The 23658-nt window shown below is 33.5% G+C and overlaps 3 protein-coding genes across 4 annotated transcripts; 1 reads left to right on the top strand and 2 right to left on the bottom strand.

Annotated features, from left to right (window-relative positions):
• Positions 1-1149: 1149 nt before the first annotated feature.
• On the top strand, positions 1150-3505 carry LOC100783644 (wall-associated receptor kinase-like 20). Its single transcript, XM_026127900.2, has one exon. The coding sequence runs from the start codon at positions 1257-1259 to the stop codon at positions 3138-3140; it is 1884 nt and encodes a 627-aa protein (XP_025983685.1). The 5' UTR covers positions 1150-1256; the 3' UTR covers positions 3141-3505.
• A 4500-nt stretch (positions 3506-8005) lies between these two features.
• On the bottom strand, positions 8006-13844 carry LOC100805202 (cactin). 2 transcript variants are annotated; one of them, XM_003521380.3, is made up of 13 exons: positions 13414-13844; positions 13244-13335; positions 12982-13081; positions 11589-11660; positions 11085-11147; positions 10858-10998; positions 10632-10727; positions 10094-10378; positions 9867-10005; positions 9612-9757; positions 9352-9528; positions 8471-8737; positions 8006-8389 (listed from the first exon to the last, which is right to left on the bottom strand). In XM_003521380.3, the coding sequence occupies exons 1-13, from the start codon at positions 13726-13728 to the stop codon at positions 8270-8272; spliced, it is 2013 nt and encodes a 670-aa protein (XP_003521428.1). In that variant the 5' UTR covers positions 13729-13844; the 3' UTR covers positions 8006-8269. The 2 variants fall into 2 exon arrangements, with proteins under 2 accessions (XP_003521428.1, XP_006577043.1); XM_006576980.2 differs by having other exon boundaries at positions 9612-9745; positions 13414-13838.
• A 3915-nt stretch (positions 13845-17759) lies between these two features.
• LOC100804671 (polyadenylate-binding protein 7) lies at positions 17760-22384 on the bottom strand. Its single transcript, XM_003521379.5, has 10 exons — positions 21820-22384; positions 21545-21663; positions 21239-21432; positions 20827-21086; positions 20617-20723; positions 20348-20537; positions 19198-19487; positions 18840-18983; positions 18294-18494; positions 17760-18207 (listed from the first exon to the last, which is right to left on the bottom strand). Exons 1-10 carry the CDS (start codon positions 22013-22015, stop codon positions 18010-18012), a joined length of 1899 nt encoding a protein of 632 aa, XP_003521427.1. The 5' UTR covers positions 22016-22384; the 3' UTR covers positions 17760-18009.
• Between the last annotated feature and the right edge of the window lie 1274 nt (positions 22385-23658).

Here is a 23658-nt window from a genome sequence, read left to right as displayed (position 1 = left end):
TGTAGCAATGAAAGAGAGATTATATAAGAGAGGTAAATGAGTTCATTAAATTTTTGGATATAATTATTGATAATTTAATAATCAAAAATATGATGATAGTATTATATACAATAATAAGAAGATATTTTAAATCAATTTACTTTAATGGAGGTGATATAATAACATAGTTTTTTTTAGTAATGAACGGTGTAATGTGTTTGCGCATGATCCATGTGTCAGAATACTACTTGGGAGAATATTGGCTCATCACATTACTGATAGTGCAAGAATTATAATGGTCTAGGCGTCTAGCAATTCGATATATTTTAATTAGTAATTTTTCCACTATGATCATTGTATGTGCTGCTTGACTAAAAATAGAAATACAGTTTCATGGCTAAAATACTTTTCTCTTTGCACCTTATAAATAGAGTATATATAGCTATGCAAAAGTTGTCTCTATGACCATACATGCGGTATCAAAATTGGTCTCATAAATCACCACGATTTTTATGGTATTTGTTCCTTTCTGACACAAAACGTGCCTCCTGTGAGCCAATAAGTCGATGCCTGAGTGTATTCATGGTCTCCACGCGGGATGATGATAGGGTTATTTGCAAAGACTGGGACACTTCAATCATGAATGGCCAAAATTAACGTCATATATAATTCCTGTCGTTAGATCATCTTTATACGCCTTTGATGTTGATAGGAAATTAAACATGATAATAATCTGTTATCTCAAAGGAAAATAAGGAGGGTTAGAGCTGTCCATATGGGACATATTATTAATTATATATATAACTTTTTTATTATTAAATTACTTGACTGATGATTAATTTATATCAAAAAAATTTATTAATTATTTTTGGTGAAATCTCGTCTCCCAATTAATTAAGGAAACTAAGTTTAGTATTACTTTAACCAATGATTTATTGATATTTTAATATGATTTGAGATTATTATGAATATCTCAATTAATCTTCACATACTGTATCACAAAATTAAGTGTTTAATAATTATTTCTTGTAAATTAAAAAAATTCAGGCTTTTTGGTGTCTTGGCCATGCTGGTCGCGGGACCAAGGCTAGGCCGGGTCCAGAATAGTATTCCACATGGTAGATTCTTGCAGCCACTTTAACTTGCATTATCCCCCCACTTTATTCCATTTACAGTAGCTAGGTGTAGCCTTTATATTTATTTGATCGCGTATCTATGAGTTCATAAGATATGTTTCTTCCCCTAATTGTCCATGCAAAAATGATTGCTGAACAAACATGAGACACAGCTTCCATTTTTGGTATGCCTTTCTTCTTATCCTTGTCCTTGGCCGCCACATTTCTTCACTGAAGACTTGTCCAAACTGTGGCACTATCCAAGTTCCATACCCTTTGAGCACAGATTCAACTTGTGGTGATCAAAACTACAAGCTTCGTTGTGATCCCCACTCTCAAAGGCTTTTGTTCGACATCCTCAACGGAAGTTCCTATCTTGTTCTCAGAATCATGTCTTCAAACCAACGCATGGTGGTTCAGCCATCACCTTGGTTACCAGGTTCGTGTGTCACACAAGACATGCCAAGAAGCAATGGTATATGGTTAAATCAATCACTCCCTTTCAACATAACTTCATCCAACACAGTGTTCCTCTTTAACTGTTCCCCTCGCCTCTTGGTTTCTCCACTTAACTGTACTTCTTCTAGTATTTGCCATCGTTATTTGGAGAATTCAGGCCATGTTGACACAAAACTATCATTAGAGTGTGCAAGTGGTCTTCACCCTTGTTGCACTTTTCTAGCTGGAGGGATACCTTCAGCTTACAGGATCCGGCTTCATGATTCTGGTTGCAAAGCATTCAGAAGCATAATTCACTTGAACCAAGACAAGCCTCCGAATCAGTGGGAGGAAGTTCTTGAAATTCAATGGTCTCCTCCACCTGAACCAGTCTGCAACAATCAAAGGGATTGCTCTGAAGACTCTAAGTGTTCCCCTACTAATAGAAATGGCCTATTTCGATGTCTTTGTAATGGGGGACACGTTTGGAACCCTTTTGAAGCAACCTGTGTGAGGTATGAGAGAAAATCCAAATGGAAAACCAGCTTGGTTGTCTCAATAGGGGTTGTTGTTACTTTTTTCTCCCTTGCTGTGGTTCTTACCATCATCAAAAAGTCCTGCAAACTCTCTAACTATAAAGAGAATCAGGCCAAGGACGAAAGAGAAGAGAAGCTGAAATCAAGTGCTATGGAGAAGCCTTGTAGGATGTTTCAACTGAAAGAGGTGAAGAAAGCAACAAACGGCTTTTCACACGAGAGGTTCTTGGGGAGTGGTGGATTTGGGGAAGTTTTCAAAGGTGAATTACAAGATGGAACATTGGTGGCTGTGAAAAAAGCTAGAGTGGGAAACCTGAAAAGCACCCAGCAAGTGCTTAATGAGGCCGCAATACTTTCTCAAGTGAATCACAAGAACCTAGTCAGGCTCTTGGGGTGTTGTGTGGAATCTGAGCTTCCACTTATGATCTATGAGTATATCTCAAATGGGACCCTCTATGACCATCTTCATGGTAGGTATTGTTCCAACTTTCTAGATTGGAAAACAAGGCTCAAAGTTGCTTTTCAAACTGCAGAAGCATTGGCTTACTTGCATTCTGCTGCACACACTCCAATCTACCATAGAGATGTTAAGTCAACAAACATACTATTGGATGATGAATTCAATGCAAAGGTCTCAGATTTTGGACTCTCAAGATTGGCTAGCCCTGGATTGAGTCACGTGTCAACATGTGCTCAGGGAACTTTAGGGTACTTGGATCCTGAATACTACCGCAACTACCAGTTAACAGATAAAAGTGATGTTTATAGTTATGGGGTTGTGTTGCTAGAACTTTTGACATCACAGAAAGCGATTGACTTCAATCGTGATCAAGATGATGTCAACCTAGCAATTCATGTGAACCAACATGCCAGCAATGGTACAATCATGGAAGTGATGGATCAAAGGCTTCTTATTTCCCTGGAGACTTTGGGGGATAAAATGTTCACAAGCATAAAACTCTTTTTGGAGCTTGCACTTGAATGTCTAAGGGAGAAGAAAGGTGAAAGGCCTAATATGAGGGATATTGTTCAACGCCTACTATGCATAATTAGGATTGTAGAACAAGAGTGAATTAATTAGTGTACACATGTAGCTTTTGTTTGATTATAAATGAAGTGTGTAATAGTTAGCTTATAGTTAGTATTTAATTAATGGTGCAAAACTTAAAAGCTGTATTGATATTGAAACATGGTAGTGGCAATGGGATCTTTGATATAGATAGTGATTAGCCCACTGAGAAAGGAGGTAAAGTGATTCCAAAACTGGATTTATTGGGGTTGAGAAGAACTGGGTCGGAATCAGATGCTTTCAATCTGTCGAAAGTATGAACTGTTATCAAAAGTAGTATATGCAGTTGTTAGAATCTTTGAGAATGAATTTGTTTCTCGTCCAAAGTCATCTTCCTTTTACAAGTTAGGAAAGCATTTTCAATTAGACTTTGAAATGGAAATTCGATTTGGTTATACTAGGAAAGCATCATTAAAAGGTAATGATTTTTCTAATCCACAAAGGATTATATGCGATCTTTTTCCTAATATAGGGCCTCAAGTTGATAATCCACTCTTCCCCCCCTCCACTAATTATCCGCACTATAGAAACGTTATTTGCATATATTTTCAAATCAATAAAGAATGAACACACTACTTGCTAAGTACTTTCTTTCTTTTCCTTTTTATTTATTTATAAAGTACCTATACTACCTCCTTTTTCATATCTTTGTCTTTTTAATGTTAATAGATATAGATTAAGAGATATGTAATGGAAGTAAAATATTATTATATTTAAATCAAAGTATATTGTTTAATATACTTTGATCTTTAATGCCTACACCACCTTTTGATGAGATATTAAATAAGAGTTTATTTTTAAAAAATATTAATTAGATTTTAAAATTCTAAAACATCAATTGTTTTAGGATAAAAATAGTAACTAAAACATTTAATGATATGAAAAAGAAACTAGTATTTTCTAGTATATAACCAAAGACAAATCATTTATGTTGAGACATTTATGAAAACTTTTTGCAACTAAAATCAAAAGATTAATAAATTTAAAATTAAAACTTGCTACAATATTGTTAAGCACACACATCATATTTACTTTTAATTACAGATTAAAAAATTTCGTCCAATTAAAATATAAAACATCATTGAAAAAAATATATTTTCTCTCCATATATGATATTAAAACATCATATATACACGCACAACCACATACTTGAGTTTGTATTAAGTAACAAATAAATTATTAATATGTCACTAATATATTAGTAAATATAATCTCATTTAATAATTAATAATATATCATACAGCATAGCTTATGTTATAAAACTAGTTAAGGATAATTTATAATACGGAAAACTATATAAATGTCATACTTTAGTTATTATCATAGTTTGCTTTATTGAAAAAATAATTGTTAGTTTGATAATTATCTTCTTTTTTCTTTTGGTGGCGGGGCGGATTTGATAATTATCTTTAAAGCAAATAAGGAGGCATGTAAAAATTAAAATTACAACTTGCATGTAAATTAAGGAGGCATTTTATTTTATTTTTCTTTTAATAAGCCTATACGAATACATGAATTCAAAAAGATACTAGACAGTAGGATGGTAATTGGCAAGCATATTCCGTAGAAAGGGAACAATTTTGTTAGGATCATATATGTGAGGGTATAATCTTGACAAGCAACTTATACAAGGGACTCTTGCTGGTTGGGAAAAAATTAGAGAAAATCAAAGACCACTTTTAAGTGGGATTAGTCAAAAGCAATGTCATTAGTCCCTATAATGCTTTTGCATAATTCTCCTAAATTTTCCACTGCTTCCTCACAATGGGTAAGTAATTATGGCTACACCAAAAACCTCCTTAGCTAGTCTTGGTAACGTAATGGCAACACTAAATTCGCAGAAGCCAAGTAATTATGCAAACTCCACATTCTAGCTCCACGCGCAGCCACGGTATTCTTCATTCTATCCGTCAACAAGCAAACTCGCATAAGTTTTGCATTTTTTATGTGCACAATTTAGGTTCCCCTTCAATGTCTCATCTCTCATTAGATGAATCTATTGGTGCTCAAGAACTACTTGAGTAACCTTTTGTCAAGAAGCCTCTGAGATAATTACTCTTCTAAGAGTGTCTTTGTATTAATTTGGGTCCCCTTGCATGCCACTAACTTTAACCTAAATCATTAGAATTCTTTACTACCGTGCATAAAAAATATAAAAAATTAAAAGCTTTTACATTCGATAGTTGAAAAGAAAACAAAAATTGTAGGTTAGTTATTAGTTAAGCATGACCATAAACTGATGTCGAGTATAAATAGAAAGACACCAAGTGGCAAAGATAAAAGCTATTTTTCTCTCGTACGTTCACGATCCTTTAAATGTGTATAAAAACATACATCACATCACTACAACATTTAGAAAAACAGACATCACGGTGCTCTTCCATTTTTCTTTTAATTTGTAGAAAATAAGTATGAACTTTTATAAAAAAAATACAAATTTATATAAAACAACTTTTTTTATATACTTTACAAATCCTCTTTCTCAAACTGGAATTTATTACTCCAACGTGCCTCTGGCATAATAGGCTATATTGAGTTTTTCATAAAGGACTTATTTAAAATTAATACAAAATGCTAACATGAACCCTTTAAAGCACTATTTTAAAAAAAAAAATGTTTAACAATATAATATTTATCATATTTAATATGCAAAAGAGAAATTAATTAAAGTCAGTTAACAAAGTGTGTTGCTTTTAGGACAATCCTTAACAAAGGAAGTACTTGTTTACTTCCGTGAATCGTGTCGACACTTAAATGAGAACTTAACTGTAATACAAAACTATAACAAGTAGGGAGATTGTGTAGGTAACATTATTCTTCTTTTTCCTTAGGGATTTTCATGATAGGTAAGGCCATTCCTTTTTCCGCCTTTCGTTTTGATTTCTTGTATTAAGGTTGTGATACATGATTCTTCAACAATGCTACTATTAAAGGTTGTGATCTATGATTCTTCTTCAACATGCATGAATGCATGGTGGTGTTGCTTTCATGCATCTTGCTGTTTTATTATTATTACCTTACCTGCTATAGTAGGTAATTAACATTTCTTTTGTTTCAGTTTCTTGTTATTATATGGACCTAACAAAAGCATCTTGTGATACAACCTTTGGTACACGTAGAGAGGCAGTTCCCATTTCCCTCCCCCTCACAATTTGCCGTTAGACCTCTCTCGATCCAACTCTTCGCATTTTGTTCAATATTTAAGTTGTCACATCCCCCATATATATAGTGTGCAATTTGTGCATAAAGAATGTGACGTTTGGTAGGAATATTCCAATAAAAAGTCCGTATTAGATACCAATAAAAATCATTCCAACGCGTGTCTTCTCCGGCTCCGACATTGGAGATGAACAAGCTAGGCCATAACAGGCACTGCAGCATTACAAAGTGGTAAATGGGGCTCTCACAATAATCCTAAAGGGATCAACTATGATATGCTTCCACCATGATCATTACTCTTATTTTACCCAATAAACCATCAATTTAGTTTAGGGTGTGTTTGTGTACGCATTTTTTCACGTTGAATAGCAAAGCTTTGTGGGTGTGAAGTTTCGTTCAAAGTGCATTAAAAAGTGAGAATGCTTTTAAACTAAACACACCCTTAATCTTTGAAATATTACTATCTTTTTTAATTACTCCTTAAAATAATAAAATTATATAAATAAACCCTAAAGTATTGAATATACAGAAATTCAATCCTTACATTGATATATTTTATTAACATTGAGAGATTAATTTAATAAATTATAAAAATACTTAAAGGGACTATTTAACATAATTTCTAACACTTTAATATTGTTTCGATAACTAATTTGAAGAAAGAGTAATACTTTCCCTTTCCTTTCTAACTGTCTTTTAAAATTTCTACATAAAAAAACATGTAATGAATTTTTTATTTTATTTTAATAGTTATGAGATTTTCTATTTTACCCATTTTCATTTTTACTTTACAGATGACTTAAAAATAAGTTGAAAATACGAGTATTATTGACAAATAATCAATGTTATCTTGAACTTCAAAAATAAAAGATAATTTTTTTTTCGAATATCCGACAATTAAAATAGAACAAAGCTAATAATACTTTGCAAATGAAAATGATAGTTTATTCGGATTTTTACACGCCCGTGTCCGTGTACAACAATCACACGAGTGTGATCAACAGAATGCACGCCTTTTGTTAATTGCTGATAGGATTCATAAGAAATAAGAAAACCAATGCAATTGGGAAGTTCAAGTAACACTGCAACAGAAAATCATAACTGGGGTTGATTTCCGTTTGCTCACGTCGAACAACATTTAATTGAGAGTGATATTGGCATTCAACGTTCCTTGGAAAGTCGGATTTACTTGAAACCACACACTCTTGCTCTTCAAGGGTCAACCTTATAAATTCTTATTTCTTAATGGTTTAACCAGTTCAACATGCTGTCATTAATGGTTACTAGCTCCTACTATAATTTTTTTAATGCAAAATCAGCGATCATATGGACTGACATCAGTGCACCTCCAAAAGCAAGGTGCATCTAAGACAAAACCATGGAGGATTCTAATGACAAAGATGATAATTGTTGTTATAGCTGATTATATGTATGCAACCATGAATTCTTTCACCTTGTGAGATGAAAACTATCGTCAAAAGAACAATAAATAAACTTTTGCTAAAGAAACAGTTGGACAATTTGATAGTCTCCAATAGCAAAAGAAAGTCTAGATAATCCAGCCAGGATTCACAGAATTGAGATTAGTGTGTACACTAAAAAAAGAAAAGACATGTAATTAGTATCTCAGCATTTGGAATCACCCTGGGTATCCATATTCTTATGCACAGGAGTACTATACTCAATCCATCAAAAACATAATCAGTAGATGAGAACAGCATAACCATACTATCTCCTTAAAACTAAATTTAAAATATCATATGACAAGATTTAGATCAAACTTTAACCGGTGGGAGTATCACTCTGATAGTACCTTAGAATTTCTTCTTGGTCTCAATCTAAGCTGTAAAAAATTCCTGGCCATCTATCTCTAGTGTCAACACCATCAAATAAAATTTACTCTAAAAATTGCAGTCCATAGCCTTTCTATTAGGGGAAATTTTACAGAAAGTGAACCATTGCCTTGTGTGAAATTATCTTCGGTAGCGGTGGCGTTTGAAATTGAAGTACACATGCAGAATTCCACGTTCAAATGCACACTTAAAACCTTTCTTATGAGAATACTCCCATTCTTTGTTAACAATGCGGAAAGCCTGTCATGGAAAAAATAAGGAAATAAGTAAATTGATTGAAAATTAAAAATCCTTCATAAAATTAAAGGATAATAGACTTACTATGTCTTCATATGGTGGCCCTGCGTGGAATCTTATAATGCAAGTCTCCCCATTGCTGCCATCCTTCTCAATGGTGTAGGTTGGGGCTTTTGTCTTGTCTACAAGATCAGGGTAGAAAATATTAAATTTGTACCCTTGGACTATCTTTGGAGGTGGGTTGTCATGATCATAGTGAGTCTGATTATATTTGTTCCACTCATATCCAGTGTGAACACGGTTGAAATACTTCGGCTTCCTAGGCCTGTATTTGTCATGCCACCAATAAACCTGCTCCAACATTTATTAGTCAGTCACAAATTTAAATGACAAGGAGAAAAAAAAAATAACAAGCTTTCTATTTCTCATTAAAATACCAAAATATACCAGTGAAAGTGTACATAGTACATAATAACAAGGTAGTGTTTGGCCCAACTTTTCTAGCTCTGCATCTCCTTAAAAGGAGGAGCTGGGGCAAACACATTTGGAAAAGCTAATAACTCAAGTAGCTTTTAAAAATGAGCTGCACATTTTTGCCTCCTTCTCACTCTGATGTGAGACAAAGAAACAAAGTTTTTATAAAGGAGATTGTAAGCTACAACTGTCAAACAACTTCTACTTTATTTTTAAAACTCTTATTTTGAACTTTGACTTTAAAATGGCTTTTAAGCCATGAAAGAGGTATAGCCTCAGTGCAAACTCCCTCCACTGCCTACTTTTTTCTGTGGAGAGAAGTAACCAAAGGATATGATAAGACAATATTTAAGACTCTTCCATGATAACAATCCACAACTTATGATATTACTTCCGAAAAATCCAGAACGTTGTAGATCTAACTACATATTTTTCTATCCATGAAAAATTCAAAATTTTAAGAATCATAGAATGTGGCCAAGACACAATACCTGGGAATCCAGATTCACTTCAGCACCAGATCCAAACACAGAGTCTCCATCTTCCATATCCCCCATAGCTTTTAAGGCCTTCATCTCAAAATGATCTTCAGAAGGAGTTGGCTTTGATGCCATTGCTTCCTGAACTCGTCTTTGCTGCTCTTCTAATACAGCCTTACGATTCCGCTCCTACAAATGTAAAAACAGGGTCAAGTTATAATCTATATATTAAGTATGAGATCACCATTAAAAATCACAGTTCAAAAGATTACCAGCATGGCTCTATCTTCTTCTGGGTCAATAGCTTCCGCATTTTCATCACCGTGCAACAGTTGTGGTGAAAATGATCCAGCCTCATCATCAGCTTCTTGATCCTCTCTAATGGGCTCTGGTGAGAATGATTCATCTGCAGATTGGACTAGCAAGAAAATGAAATAAAGCAAATTTCAACATTAAAAGAAATAAAGCCAATAAAAATTGTTTCATGAACAACTAAATGTTCGTGATGATAAAAAGCTTATACATACCTTTAATATCATCTTCAGTATCTTCCTCCTCAGGTATCATAACATGAGCATTCTCCAATTTATCTTCATCCTCCAATGGTCTCTCAAGAGATTGCAAATGCTTACGTAGCAATTTAGCATGAATTTCCTTTAAACAAGCCTGTATTTGGAGCAATTTAGTAATACAGTCAGAGAACCATTGTTTAAAGGCACATAAGAATATTGGAAAATAATATGATGGAGAATACCTTGGCCTTATAAATGTGGAGATGTTTTAAAATGGCCTCCCAGTACTCAACCACCTTTGCTGTACCAGTACGCATTTCTGATTCAATGTGAACCCGTAAAGCCTCCAACTCTGCAAGTGTCTTCCCCTGCAAAAGCCTCTTCACATCTGGCTCAACACTGGAATGCAGACCCCTTTCTTCTGCAAGCAGCTCAGCAGGAGGTTCTTCTCCACGCACCCTAGCTCGATCAAGTGCATCCTTTCTTTGAGCTTCAGCTAGCTCCCAATCACAAACCAGAAGGAGTGCCTGCACGAAGACATTAAACAATGAGTCTTCAACTTTAAACAAGATACCAATACTAATAGCCATACAAGTTAACTAAAAACAGCATAAGGTCATGAAAGTCAACTAGTTCATTTGGGCTCAGAGTCACATCAAATTTCATTTTAAAATTATCTTGCATTTGTTGTGCCGTTAATTAGATAAGGTATTAGTTATTAATTAAGTAACATGTGCAGAACTATAAAGAAAAAAATAAGCAATGGAAACAGGGTGATACCTCCCAATATTCTACATGAGTTGGTGTTGCCCTGTCAAGGTCTAGATGCATTTTGATGTCGTCACGTAGCTCACTCATTTCGTTCACAGTCAAACCCTGCACCGTATATCAAGTTATTATGTAACATGTTCAATAATATTAACATTTAAAATCTGGATATCCTTAATCATACTACATGACATTACAACAATGAGGAATAGGAGAAAGAAAAACGCTTAGTATTAACCTTGAAGACCATGTATGGTTCATTTATTTCTATATCCAAATCATCAGAGCCATTGAGATGCTTGGTTAGGACATCGATGGGTCTGGCACGCCCTTCACGCAATCTAATTTCTGACCTAACTTTGCTTTGATCAAAATGAAACTGCAAATTAAATTGTCTAAGTCATCAAACTGACAATATTATATAAAATAACAACAAATGAAAATGAACTAAAGGCAGAGTAGTACCTCCTCTTCTTTTTTTTCCCAGTCCTGAAACTCAGCTCGAGCACGCTCTCTGGCTAACAGTGCCTGGGAGAAAGAATGTGTCAAATCCCAATAACATAACATAGTTTATGCCACCAACAACCTAACATTTATGCCAAGCGTCGGCTACTCGGCTTGACTCAAATATCTCCATATTTGGGCCCAAGTGAAGATTAATTCCAGGACCCTTCTTAAACGATAGGCCTGATATTGTCACCCCCCCCCCCCCCCCCCACCAAAAAAAAATAATAATAAAATAAAATAAACAAAAGACAAGAAACAGGGAATAGAAGGAAAGGAAACAACAGACAATATTAACTGACATGCTAAAATAATTGAGATACCAAAGGCCGGTCTAATACTATTAATGTAAAGTATAAAATGAATTACTGTAGAGCTAGTACAAGCCCAAACTAATTTAACACAACATAACAAATGGTCTTACAATAACTATTGACTAATAACAAATTATGAGAAAGGAGTTACCATTTCTTCCTCGTGCCTTGCTTTCTCAAGTGCCCTTTCCTCTCTTCTCTTTTTTACTTTTTCAATTTCTGCCTGCAAATATTGTTATAAGCATTGAGAAAGTTTAGTTGTTAGGCCATCAATGACAAATCAAAGGACCAACAAATTTGTGAAAACAAAGAACAAAGATGCAAAGCCTATCCTCAAATACAAGTGTATATAAACCATATGAATTACTGAACTAGTTTAACCCATTGATTCCATTCCCAGTTACAGTTTAATACTAGGTTTTAAACTGCAGACGTGGTGGTGGTTTTGTTGTGTTCCTTGATACTATGACAATAACAAAGCCTTATCCCACTAGGTGACGCTATGCTCCTTGATATTGCAGGAACTTAAGGACAAATACAATGGCTGTGACCACAATTGCAGTAGCAAAGACCAGGGTTTTAAATAGCACACTATAGCAGTATAGCGGTGCAGAGCTGCCCCTGCCCGCCACGGTGGCTGCGTAATAGAGCAGTTTAATGTAGTGACTATAGCTGACCAAATAGTATCCATAGTAGCACTATGGGGGTGTTATGTGTTGATTCCAAGAAACCCCTTGGTTGTGACGACTTTTATTGTTAATTATGAATGTCATTAATTTTGAATAATTTTTATATTTTTTAAAATTTATGTGTATATATTACACATTATAAACTGTATAAAAAATTAAAAATACTGGTTATCCTGCTATCCTGGTGTAGCTTTTTTGTTGTTGGCCACTGTAATGCTGGCAAGGACTCCAAAAACCTTGGCGTTGCGGCTGAAATTGCAGTCACAGAGCTTTTTTAAAACCTTACTTTAATATAACCCAAGCAAACCATATTCACAATCATTCCCAATAGAGGGAACTAAATTCGAGGGGGAAACTGTATAAGATCAACATCTTGCACACGTGGTCTAGAAACTAAATTGGTACCAAGATACCATTATGCCTAATATCATTTTAAAGCTTCTAAATTCTCAAAAGTTGTACGGGAAATGTTGCAGAAGTTGGAGAAAAAATAATGACCAGTTGTACAATTACTACCTACTGGTGCTTACACAACATAAATCACCTATCATGCTATGCTTAAAATAAAATTGGTAAAATGTGTTTTAGGTCTCTCAATTTTTGGTTAATATTAGTTTTAGTCCCCATACTTTAAATACTATTATGTTGGTCCTCATTCTTTTATAATTGGTAAACTTCATCCCTCACCCTAGTATCTTGAGTTCCATTAAGAGGAAAGAAATTCACTAATTATTAAAAATTCAAGAATGAAAATCATTGTTTTTAAAGTACAGGGACTAAAATCAATTTCAACCGAAAATTCAGGGACCCAAAACACATTTTAGCTGAATAAAATTCATGGAAGGAAAGGCATACCATCCTTTCTCTCTGTTTCTTTTTCTCTGCCTTCATTGAAAACGCATCAATAGACACACCTTGTGAAACATCGCGCTCAATCTTCTTGCGCCAGACAAACCTATAAATAACATTTGTGTAGGTTTATAATCTATATAGATCTGGCATATGAGCGACCACTACTTATCTGCAAGATTTATTCATTATGATGCTAAAATAAGTTCAATTTAACCGCGAGATACAAAAAAAAAAAAAAAACAAAGAGAAATAGGTAGGAACTTACTTCTCGTTGAGATTAGAGTCACCAAACGGATTCGAATCGTTGGAATAGCCCGATACCGTACTGGTTTTCAACTTTTTCGCTACTTTCATTGCCTGAAATAATTGAAAATCGTTCAATAAGTGAAATCAAACGAAGAAGAGATGAGATAGGGATGGAGAAATGAGTGAGACCTTCGATTGGGCCTTTCTGGCCATGTACTTTGTAATTTCCTCTTCTGTGATGCTCCTCGAGGACTTCTTCCTATCGCCGTCGGAGTCCCGCCACGACCGGCGGCTGCTACTACGGTGGCGTATGTCGGAGTCGGAATCGGAAGGCGACTCGGATTCAGACTTCGAGGACTTCTTCTTCCTGTCGCCATCGGAGTCCCGCCGCGACCGGCGACTATTGCTACGGTGGCGTCTGTCGGAGTCGGAATCGGAAGGTGAGTCGGATTCAGAGTCATGTGATCTTCTTCGTCTTCGGTCTCTTCCGCTACTCTTCCCCATTCTCTAACGAAAAATTCAGAGAAAGGAGAACTGTGTTATGTCGGCCCTGTTAGTTCCAAACCTCCACAAACTCTTCATTCAATCTTCCCACGCGTTAGTATTTTTCTTCTTAATTTAAATGAAAGGTATCATCCAATTAATTTATATAGGTTGATTTTTATAATAGTTACTTGGATTAATTAAGTTTTTAATTGCTTAATGTTTTTATATTATAATTTTTAGTCCCTTTAAAAAATTAGGAGTAACTAAAATTTTTGAAAAAATTAATGAAGAATTAAAAGTTGTAAAAAAATTTAAGGGGATAAAAATTAGAATTTAAAAAAGTTGATGAACTAAAAATTTAATTAATTTAATCAAATAGTTGGACACAAATAATTAATATGTTGAAGTTATGATTGAATTGTTTATGTATTATTTGAGTTTAATCTTTAAAAAATTTTTTTTATCAAACTTTATTTATGTATTGAGTGAATTTTAGATTAATCAAGATCTTTTTTTTTAGGATGAACCAAAGTGTTAAAAAAAATAATTTACCCTTCTAATTATTTTAAAAATTATATGTATATATCTATCAATTAATATTTAAAAGTTATTTCAAAATATTCTTTTTAACTACCAATGAGTCTTTTAGTTTAGTTAGTTAAACATCATATTTGAGTGTTATAAATCTTTCGATATTTTATTTAATTTTTATGAATTAAAAAAAGACTATTTTAATCAATTCATAGTCTTTAAAATATAATTAATTTAATTGCTCATATTAAATTTGTTAAATATATAATAAAAATAATTAATGCATATAAAAATTAGAAAATAATCTTGTGGAAAAAAAATCTGAAAAGAATTTTGTATAAGACTTTTTAGTTTTTTAACTAATAACCCAAGTACATCGATTAGGATGATTGTTTATATTTATCTATTATCTATTATTTTACTGTTATTATTATTATTATTATTTTATTATATCCATATAAAGTGAGCTAGGTCTATAGTATTAGTTTTTCGCCCAAATTTTTCTCATTATATTGATTGTTTCTTCTTATAATCTCATTTAATTTTTGTTATTTTCTGCCTTTTTAATTTCCAATTTTCAAGGAAGAAATTTCATTTCGTTTTCTTATCTAATCTAATGTTATGACATCATCTTTTCATTCTTCAAGTTGGACTCGATTGAACCCTGTTGAGAGATAGTAGGAGAAGTGACATTGTGCAGAATGTGTTGAACTCGATTCAACCAAATTTGAGGACCGATGATTCTGGAATTTGGAAGAATCCTATGGAGGGGTGTATAAAACTTAACTGTGCCGGAGCTTATCTTCCAGCTATAGAAGTAGCTTCATGCGCTGTTGTCCTTAGAGGTAACAATGGTGGTTTTATTCGAACATTCTCTATAAGGTTGGGTCATTGTTCGATATTGGAAGCAGAGCTCTGGACCGTTTTATATGATTTGTGAGAAAGGAATAGCATCGTTGATGGTGGAAAGGGATTCTTTTGATGCTATCAAGCTCCTAGATGACAAGAGTGGCGATGGAAACTGTTTTAAAATGCTTGTGGGTGAGATTTGGAGAGTGGAAGAGAAGTTTCATTTGTGTTATGAGACATATTCATAGAGAGACACGAATAACTTAACATATTCTTTTGCCAAGCATGAGTTGTCTTTACAATCGGATATATGTTTTTGTAGCAGTTTGCCCACTCTTTCACGGAGGATGCTGATGTAATTGACTCAAATTTGAGTAATAATTAGAAATGTGTTGAGTGTTTTGCCCAGACAACTCGGAAAAAAAAAAATCATTCTCCCAAGTATTTTGATAGGAAAAATGATAATTTGAGATGAGTTGGCTGTATATTTTAGTTTTCTTTATTATTCAACAATGTTAATTGAACCTTTTTATAATGAAGAATTTCTCTTTAATAATAATTTTTTGTTTAATTATAGTGTATCATGAATATTTTCCCTTTAACACAGACGATAATGTGATATGCGAATAAATATGATAGCAAAAAATATCATACCATAAACTTGACAACATTCTGTAAAAAAAAATTGTGTAATACTGTAACTATATAAAGTAAATTGTGTAATTTAAGAAATATTTTTCGGTCTATTATGTTTAACAGAATTATATTGTAAAATGGTGCAATTAAATTAGTTTCAATGGGTTTAATTTTTAAAAAATTTAAATCAAAAAATCTAATTGAATATATTATCTCAATAAATATATATCCATTATTAATATATTTAAATCTAAATATCTTATGTTTACCATGATTAATATATGTTGACATAAAAATCATATTTTTAAATATTTTAAATTTTCAATATTCAAAATTATAAAAAAAATGCTATTTCCTGTACATAATTTTAGCGAAATAGTATGTTCAATTAATTTAGTTATGGTTTTAAATATTCGAAATTATAAAATGATTTTAAATATAATTTTTTAACATAATTGTTTAGTATTTTGCAAGAATGAATAATTGAATTAATAACAAAATTATTTTGATACAAAAATAAAAAATCTTTTAAGAAATAACTCAAAAAGTCATATTTGAAATCAAAAAATTTATATGGATAAATTATCTCTTAAAAGTATACCTATTATTATTGATATATTTAAAACTGACTTCGTTATGTTTTTCATCATTCAAAAAATTTGTTAAAAATGTTGTTATTAAATATTTTGGATTTTTAATATTCAAAAGTATAAAATGATATTTTCTCTAGATAATTTTAGAGGAAATTAATTTTGTGCTGCAGGATCTAGAGTATATTTTAAAAAATTTATTTTAAAACAAATCATTTATTCAAAACAAATTAATTGATATTGTGGTGCAGGATTTTTTTTTTTGACTGACTTGTGCTGCAGGATATAGAGTATATTTTTTTAAAAAAAATAAAATTTCATTGCAATGTTATTTAATTTTTATATAAATATAATAAAAAAATGATACTTTAAGTATAGTAGAAAAAAGGTACTGTATTTTTTTATCATAAATTTCTTCTTAGTTAATAATCTGCCTCTTTACGTGAAAAATAGAGAATTTATAAAAATAATAATAATAATTCTTATATTACTCAAATGACATATATTATTATTTTTTTATTTAAATATATTTTTTGTTCCTGTTATTCTTCATTTTTTTGTACAAAAAAAAATCATTTTGGTCCTAATAAAATGGATTTGTTTTATTTTTCATCTTTAGATTGTTTTAAATAATTTTTTGAACAGTAAAAAATACTATTTAAACAAAAAGTAAAACAAACACATTTTGCAAGAAATAAAACAAAAAGAAAAGGATTTTGCAAGAACAAAAATAAAAAAATATTAAATTATAAGAAAAAAAAAGTATTTTAACCTTTTTTTATATAACCCGATATTATTTGGTGTTTTTATTTATCACCCAACTAATCTTCCTTCTCCGTGATCTCCTTTTTAGAGTAAAGTAATACTTTCAATCATGACTTCATATTTCATACCAAGCAAGTGAAACATTAATTAAAAAACTCAAATTCTAATCAGTTATGCCATCTAACATTTGATGGCATTCTTAAAATTTAAATTTACGATGTGTCTACCCACAGTTAAATCTACCAACTGCACAGTTAAATACACTGTTATGATAAAAATATAATATAAAACCATTCTAACCTAACAACTTAAACTTCTACTATATTAGTATGTATTGAGATATTTTAAATCAGCTCACTTATCTAACTTCAGGAGTTGAGTTAGCCTTTGTTTATTTCTAATGTTCACAACTACATATATGACCTCAGCAAACCTTAAATTGACGACTTAAACTCTTTGCTTAAAGTTTTTTATTTAGAAGAATAATATTTTAATCCCTAGTCAAGACACCCATCCGGGATGGTAAGTGTGGAAAAATTGAAGGCTAAATTATCAAAACTACAAAAAGTAAACTGATGTGCTTGCATATTGTTGTCTATTCAGAATTGCTTACATGCGTTGAATATACCCTACATGTGTATAACATATGAATGCGAAATGAAAAATATTGAACCAAGATTCATCGAAGTTAATCCATGTAATCAAAATCCGAAAAAAAAAATTTGTCCCTGATTTTTATAGTCACCAACAATTTTTGTCAGACCTAAGCCAAGAAAACAGAAAGTCATTTTTCATAAGGAAATATACTGTAGAAGAAACACTAAAGTAATCATTGATGTCAAAACTCATGTCTCAAATTTCTGAGTTCTTGGAGGCTTCAAGCTCTTCATGATCTATACTCAAACAAGAATCATCAGGTTAAAGTCTTTCAGTTAACTGCAACCTCAGCTGAAAGGAAATTTGAATGAAGTACGTCCTGGCCAGAAACTTTGGTCTTAGAGTTCTTAAGCACTTGGACAGCTTCTTCCACCTTGGCAGAAAGAGACTCTGGCGATTCCAGGAGAAGCAGCAATTCTCCATTGTCCATCTCCAAAAGCATCCCTGTTATTTTGGCTGCTAGGGTAGGCTGCTCAACATAGCACAGTAAATAAACATAAGAATTTAAAAATTTAACCTTCAATAACTAAAACAGAGAACAGTAGATTGTTATGCCTTTAGTTTATGAACAAGCATGTAAAGATGCTCCCCGAGAATCTCTTTCTGCTGCTCAGGAGCAGCACCAGCAAGCATGCTATGCAGCATTTCTGACCCCTGGGACCCTCTGCCAGAGTTTGAACCACTAGATGAGGATCCAGATCCTTTTTCCATGTCACGCTGGCGTCCACTAGGTAAGTACTTAGCCTGTCCGGTTCTCTTCAAAGTATAGAAACTTTAGAAATCAGAACTATGAAACACATGGACAGAAAGGGATTAAAAACACAAATTTTGAAACGAAATTCAACTATCATTATTTTATATTGAAAACTCGACAGAAAACATTTTTTTTACTAGTCCAGATTTTAAGTTCAGTTTGTGGATATGTTTAGAGAATTTTAAAAGTGCCGTTGGATGAAACAAGTGGCACTAGCACCACCAAGAGACTAGAGAATGTTCACTACATAAACATTTATTACTGCAAATAGAAAGGGGTAATATATTAGGAATCACATGTTATATATATGGGAGGGGGGGCAAATAAACAAAAAAGAAAAAGCAAACCTGCTGAGTACTTGAAGAGATCACTGGCTGAGAAATCTGCTGGGCTTGTGGTAAATAAGTAACAGAGTGAGTATTTCCCTGTGCTATTGGATTCCCATTCAACCTTCCCCTGTTTTGCCTATGCTGCCTGGTATTGTTAGAAACCTGTGAACAAAAGACATTATATATATATATATATATATATATGAATCGTTACAACTCTAGTTGAAACTGGACTAGTTTTTCCAAAATAAAATACATGTGGCTATTTAGTTCCTTCATGGTAAAAATTCTTCAGGACTTGGATTAATAAAAAAGTCAAGAAAAAGTGAATTAAATACAAGCATTTCTTGGGTTAATAAACAAAGTTGTTACTCACTGCAGGAACTGGTGATTGTTGGAATGATCTAGCAGGGAGTGCAAAGCCATTAGCCCCCCATCCTGGCCTCATTGGCAGATGTTGATACATCAGCCCAGCTCGAGGAGGCACATGTGAAATAACACCAGTAGCTGCATAGTAGTAAGGAGGATATCCACCAGGGATAATGGCAGTTGATGGTCCAGATAGTCCTGCCACTTGCTGTGCATACTGGAGCTGCAATTGTGCTTTCCTATCCTCTTTCCTCTGAGCAAGAGCAACATATAGTGGTTTACCATGAAACATGAATCCTGTGGCACATAACATCACCTTAAGTCTTAAACATAATTACGGCGTTGCAGACAAATTATGCTAAATGAAATGTTATTTACATAAAATTTCCACTAAAAAATATGTAAAGAGGAAGAGATGCAATTTTTTTAGATCAGACCTTCAGTCCCAAACCAATATACAAAATATATTTTCAGATTTATGGATATCCTTTATTTGGGTTAACATGTAGGATTCATTGTGTCACATATCACAAGTAATGGAGTATCTTCTACCCTTGAATTTTAGTAGGTTAAGATCACAGTATATTTTAAATTAAATCAATAGTTGATACACTTATACACCTTGGTGCACTTTACTGGTAAGCTTATTTTAAAGGCCTTATTCCATAAACCAAATGGCTAATAGTAACATTATCTTCAATTTTTTTGAAAGAATAATCAATAACACTTTTGAGTATATACAAAAGAACCCAAAACAACCACCCCAAACCTCACAAAAAACAAGCACCCCAACACACAATTGACAATACACATACAGAAAAATCATAAATCCTTTGCTAATGACTTTGCCTCATCAAATTAGTGCTTCTACTAGTATTTCATAAGCAATTGATCAAACCCTCTTGGAATAAGATGAAGAAGAGAAAAAGAATTATCATAGTTTATTCTTGTCAATATTAAACTTAAATCTTTTCATCATCAAAATGTAAAAGTAAAGTGACATATAAAATGTATTTAATCTCTAAATTGTAATCCAATAAATATAACTATACCATGGTATTCTTACATTCTTTTTATTGAAACATATGTACACATTTGCATTCCTATGACTGTAAAATACTTATCTAAACCCAGTCTTGTCAACTTAACTCACTTACCATGAAATGTGTTCACAGCTTTATTGGCCTCCTCAGGAGTGGAGAAGCAGACAAAGCCGAACCCTTTACTTATCCCTTTGTCGTCTCGCATAATTTTTGCAGAAGTTATAATGCCACATGCACTAAAATGATCCCTCAGTTCTTCATCACTTACATGGTCATCAATGTTCTTCACATAAATGTTCGATCCCTGAAATTAAATAATGACACTCTAAGACAACTGAAATGAAAATGACAAGCTAAATATAGGAGAATGACATAGATGTCACCTTGTATTTCAAGATTTGTTCCTTCCGCTTCTCCTCAAATTGGTGGTGCAAGATCTGCTCACGCTCAGCCTTCTTTTGTGCTCTGGCTACATACAGAATCTTAGAACCTGTTCAGGACAAATCAAAACCATTTAATATACAGGATTATACATAAAAAAATTCATAATTTCCCTGCAGAAAACCAACACAATAAAAGAATAAATGAAGTACCTAATTTTGATCCATTCATTGCTTCCATTGCCCTTTTAGCATCATCTGGGTTATCATAGTTCACAAAGCCAAAACCCTTGGACATTCCAATGTTGTCCTTTGCAATAACCAAGCTAACAATTTTCCCAAAAGAGGAAAATTTCTCCTGCAGTGTTGCTTCTGAAACATCCAGGTCCAAATTCTTCATGTACAAATTTGTATATCTAGCATCAGGGCCAGGCAAAATGCGATCACTTTTTTTGACAAACTTCCCAACATATCTGAACAAGAATCATAACCAGAATAAAATTAATATCAGAAAACAATAGGTGTACAGAAATTGAATACAAATTACAAACATTAACTGTAGAGGCACAAGAATCATATAGTATAATATCATTATTATTAAGGAACAATGCAGAGTTTCACATACAACTGCTTATCACCAACAGTAGAGCCGTTCAGCTTCTCGATGGCAACATTTGAAGATTCTTCTGATTCAAATTGAACAAAGCCGTATCCTTTGCTCTTCCCATCCTCAGACATGACGACTTTGCTGGACAGAATATTGCCATATTTTTTGAACATATCTTGTAGTCCAGCATTATCTATCGATTCAGGTAAGTTCTGCCAAGCCACAAGAAAAAAAAACTTCGTAAGAAACCCTTTCAAGAATCAACAAAGAACCAAACAATGCCCTAACTATTTCGAATCAAAACTCTCCCTAAATAGTAGATACCTTAACAAACAAGTTCCCTATAGCATTTTTCCTCGCATCAGGATCGCGACGCGACCACATCACCCTCATCGCTTTCCCATTCAGCGTGGAGTTATTTTTCAGCTCGATTGCACGAATTGCTATAATAACAACCACCATTTCATTATTAACAAGATAAGCACACTAAGATCTCTCTCAACATTTATATCATAAGTCAAGTAAGATCAAGATTTTATTAAAAGAAATATATAATCCTAAAGAAAACAAAAAGAAAGGTGAATAAATGTGAAACGCACCGTCTTGAGGAGAAACGAAGTTGACGTAACCGTAACAGAGGGATTTGCCGGTGGAGGAGTCTTTGCAGACGCGAACAGACGCGAGGCTCTCGAAGTCGGAGAATGCGTCGACGAGGTGGTTGTCGGAGACGTTGGGGTGGAGGTCGCCGACGTAGAGCGACGCCGGAGCGGCGGCGACCGACGGAGGAACCGCCATGGATGATGATGATGATCAACGGAGGAGGAGTAGAGAGAGAGAGAGAGAGAGAGAGAGAGAGCACGGCTGCAGGGGATTCTTCTTCTTCTCGCTGGCGAGAGAATGAAAACGAAAACGAAAGGAAAACTTTGGTGATGTCAGTGTGAGAGAAGGAAGAAAGAAAGAAAGTGTGTGATACGATTTTATTTGAGAGAGAGAGAGAGAGAGAGAGGGTGGTGTGTGTGTGAGTGAGTGTAGGAGGATTCGGCATGCATGGCCGTTCGATACTATTAAACCACCCCACGCGCCTTTCCCCGAGCGTTGCGCACACTCCCTCGCTTTCTTCACTTTGGAATTTCGCGCTTCATCAACAAATCGTCAATGCCTGTGGCTGGTTGGCTACCATTTTAGATCATCGCACAACCCACCAACAAAGATAGCATCGGATAAGTTTCCTTTGTAAAAGTTTTTTTTTAATTGACACAATTTTTTTAGAAATGGTTTTGCAATTTGCAAGAGTCTATTATTTTTTGAAGAAATTGTGAAAAATGCTGTGTGAAATGGTGGGCATTAATTTCCTGATTGGTGTTTTACTACTATTATAATTAATAATGGTGTTTTTTTTTACTATTATAATTTTCTTTTTTACCAAATTTCCAAGGAAGGTTTGGCGCACATAATAGACGAGAATTTTTTTTCATAGTTGGGTATAAGAGTATATGTCTAATTAATGTGTTTAGTAAGTTTAGTGGAAGAAGGATCAGAAGAAGGAATTTTTCTTATCTTATTAACAAGAACGGAAACAGACTGTCAAACAGAGTATAGAGTATGGTAAAAATGGGCGATGTGTATTGCTATGCTAACAATTGTGCCTTCTTTTGTAATCTTGCACTATTTTGGCATATGATAATTGATGCCGTGCGTCCATTTAAGGAAGCTTGGTTACTATGATCAGTATAATAATTGAACTAGCTAATACTCAATACTAGTGTACATGTACATGTAATTATGTGGAGTATAGAGTTTAGAAATGAGAATATTATTTTGGTAAATTAAAGGAGGAAAGAGTTTGGAATGTTACAAAGTGAAATTTGAAAAGAAGTTGGTGGATAGGTAGATGAGAGAGAGATGATGGCGCGTGGGGTACAAGAGAAGGCATAGTTTTTAGAGAGAAAGAGACGGGCGTACGAGCGTTGAGGAATGAGGAGGAGGACTGTTTCAAACATGCACGCAACAGAGAAAACGCTTGCTTGCAATCGCAAACGCATAAATAAATAACAATTCATTTAATTTTCCTCTCGTACATATTACACTTAATAATGCTAGTAACTCAAATATGCCTTTTGGAAAACGGTTGTGATTTTTAATAGGAGTATAAAAAAATTGGAGTTTGATCTCTATGGATGGTTGGTGTAGAAAATTAATCAGAAGTTTTCGATCATATGATTTTAAGATGAGCTGATGATATGTTGACACTCTTTTTTTTTAAAAGGATATTTTTTACACTCTTAATTTTTTCTCGAACATTTCATCAATCTTCTTTTTCAGTCCTCCCTATTATTCCGTTCAGTCCTGGCCGGGGCCCGTTCCTTCCAGTTTCCTTTTCTGTATCTATGGAGTGCGGACACCATCCCAATTCCCGATCACATATCTTGATAGTATGT

The sequence above is a fragment of the Glycine max genome, chromosome 3, assembly GCF_000004515.6.
Source record: "Glycine max cultivar Williams 82 chromosome 3, Glycine_max_v4.0, whole genome shotgun sequence".
Classification (NCBI taxonomy): Eukaryota; Viridiplantae; Streptophyta; class Magnoliopsida; order Fabales; family Fabaceae; genus Glycine; species Glycine max.
This window is presented reverse-complemented; position numbering and strand designations above follow the sequence as displayed.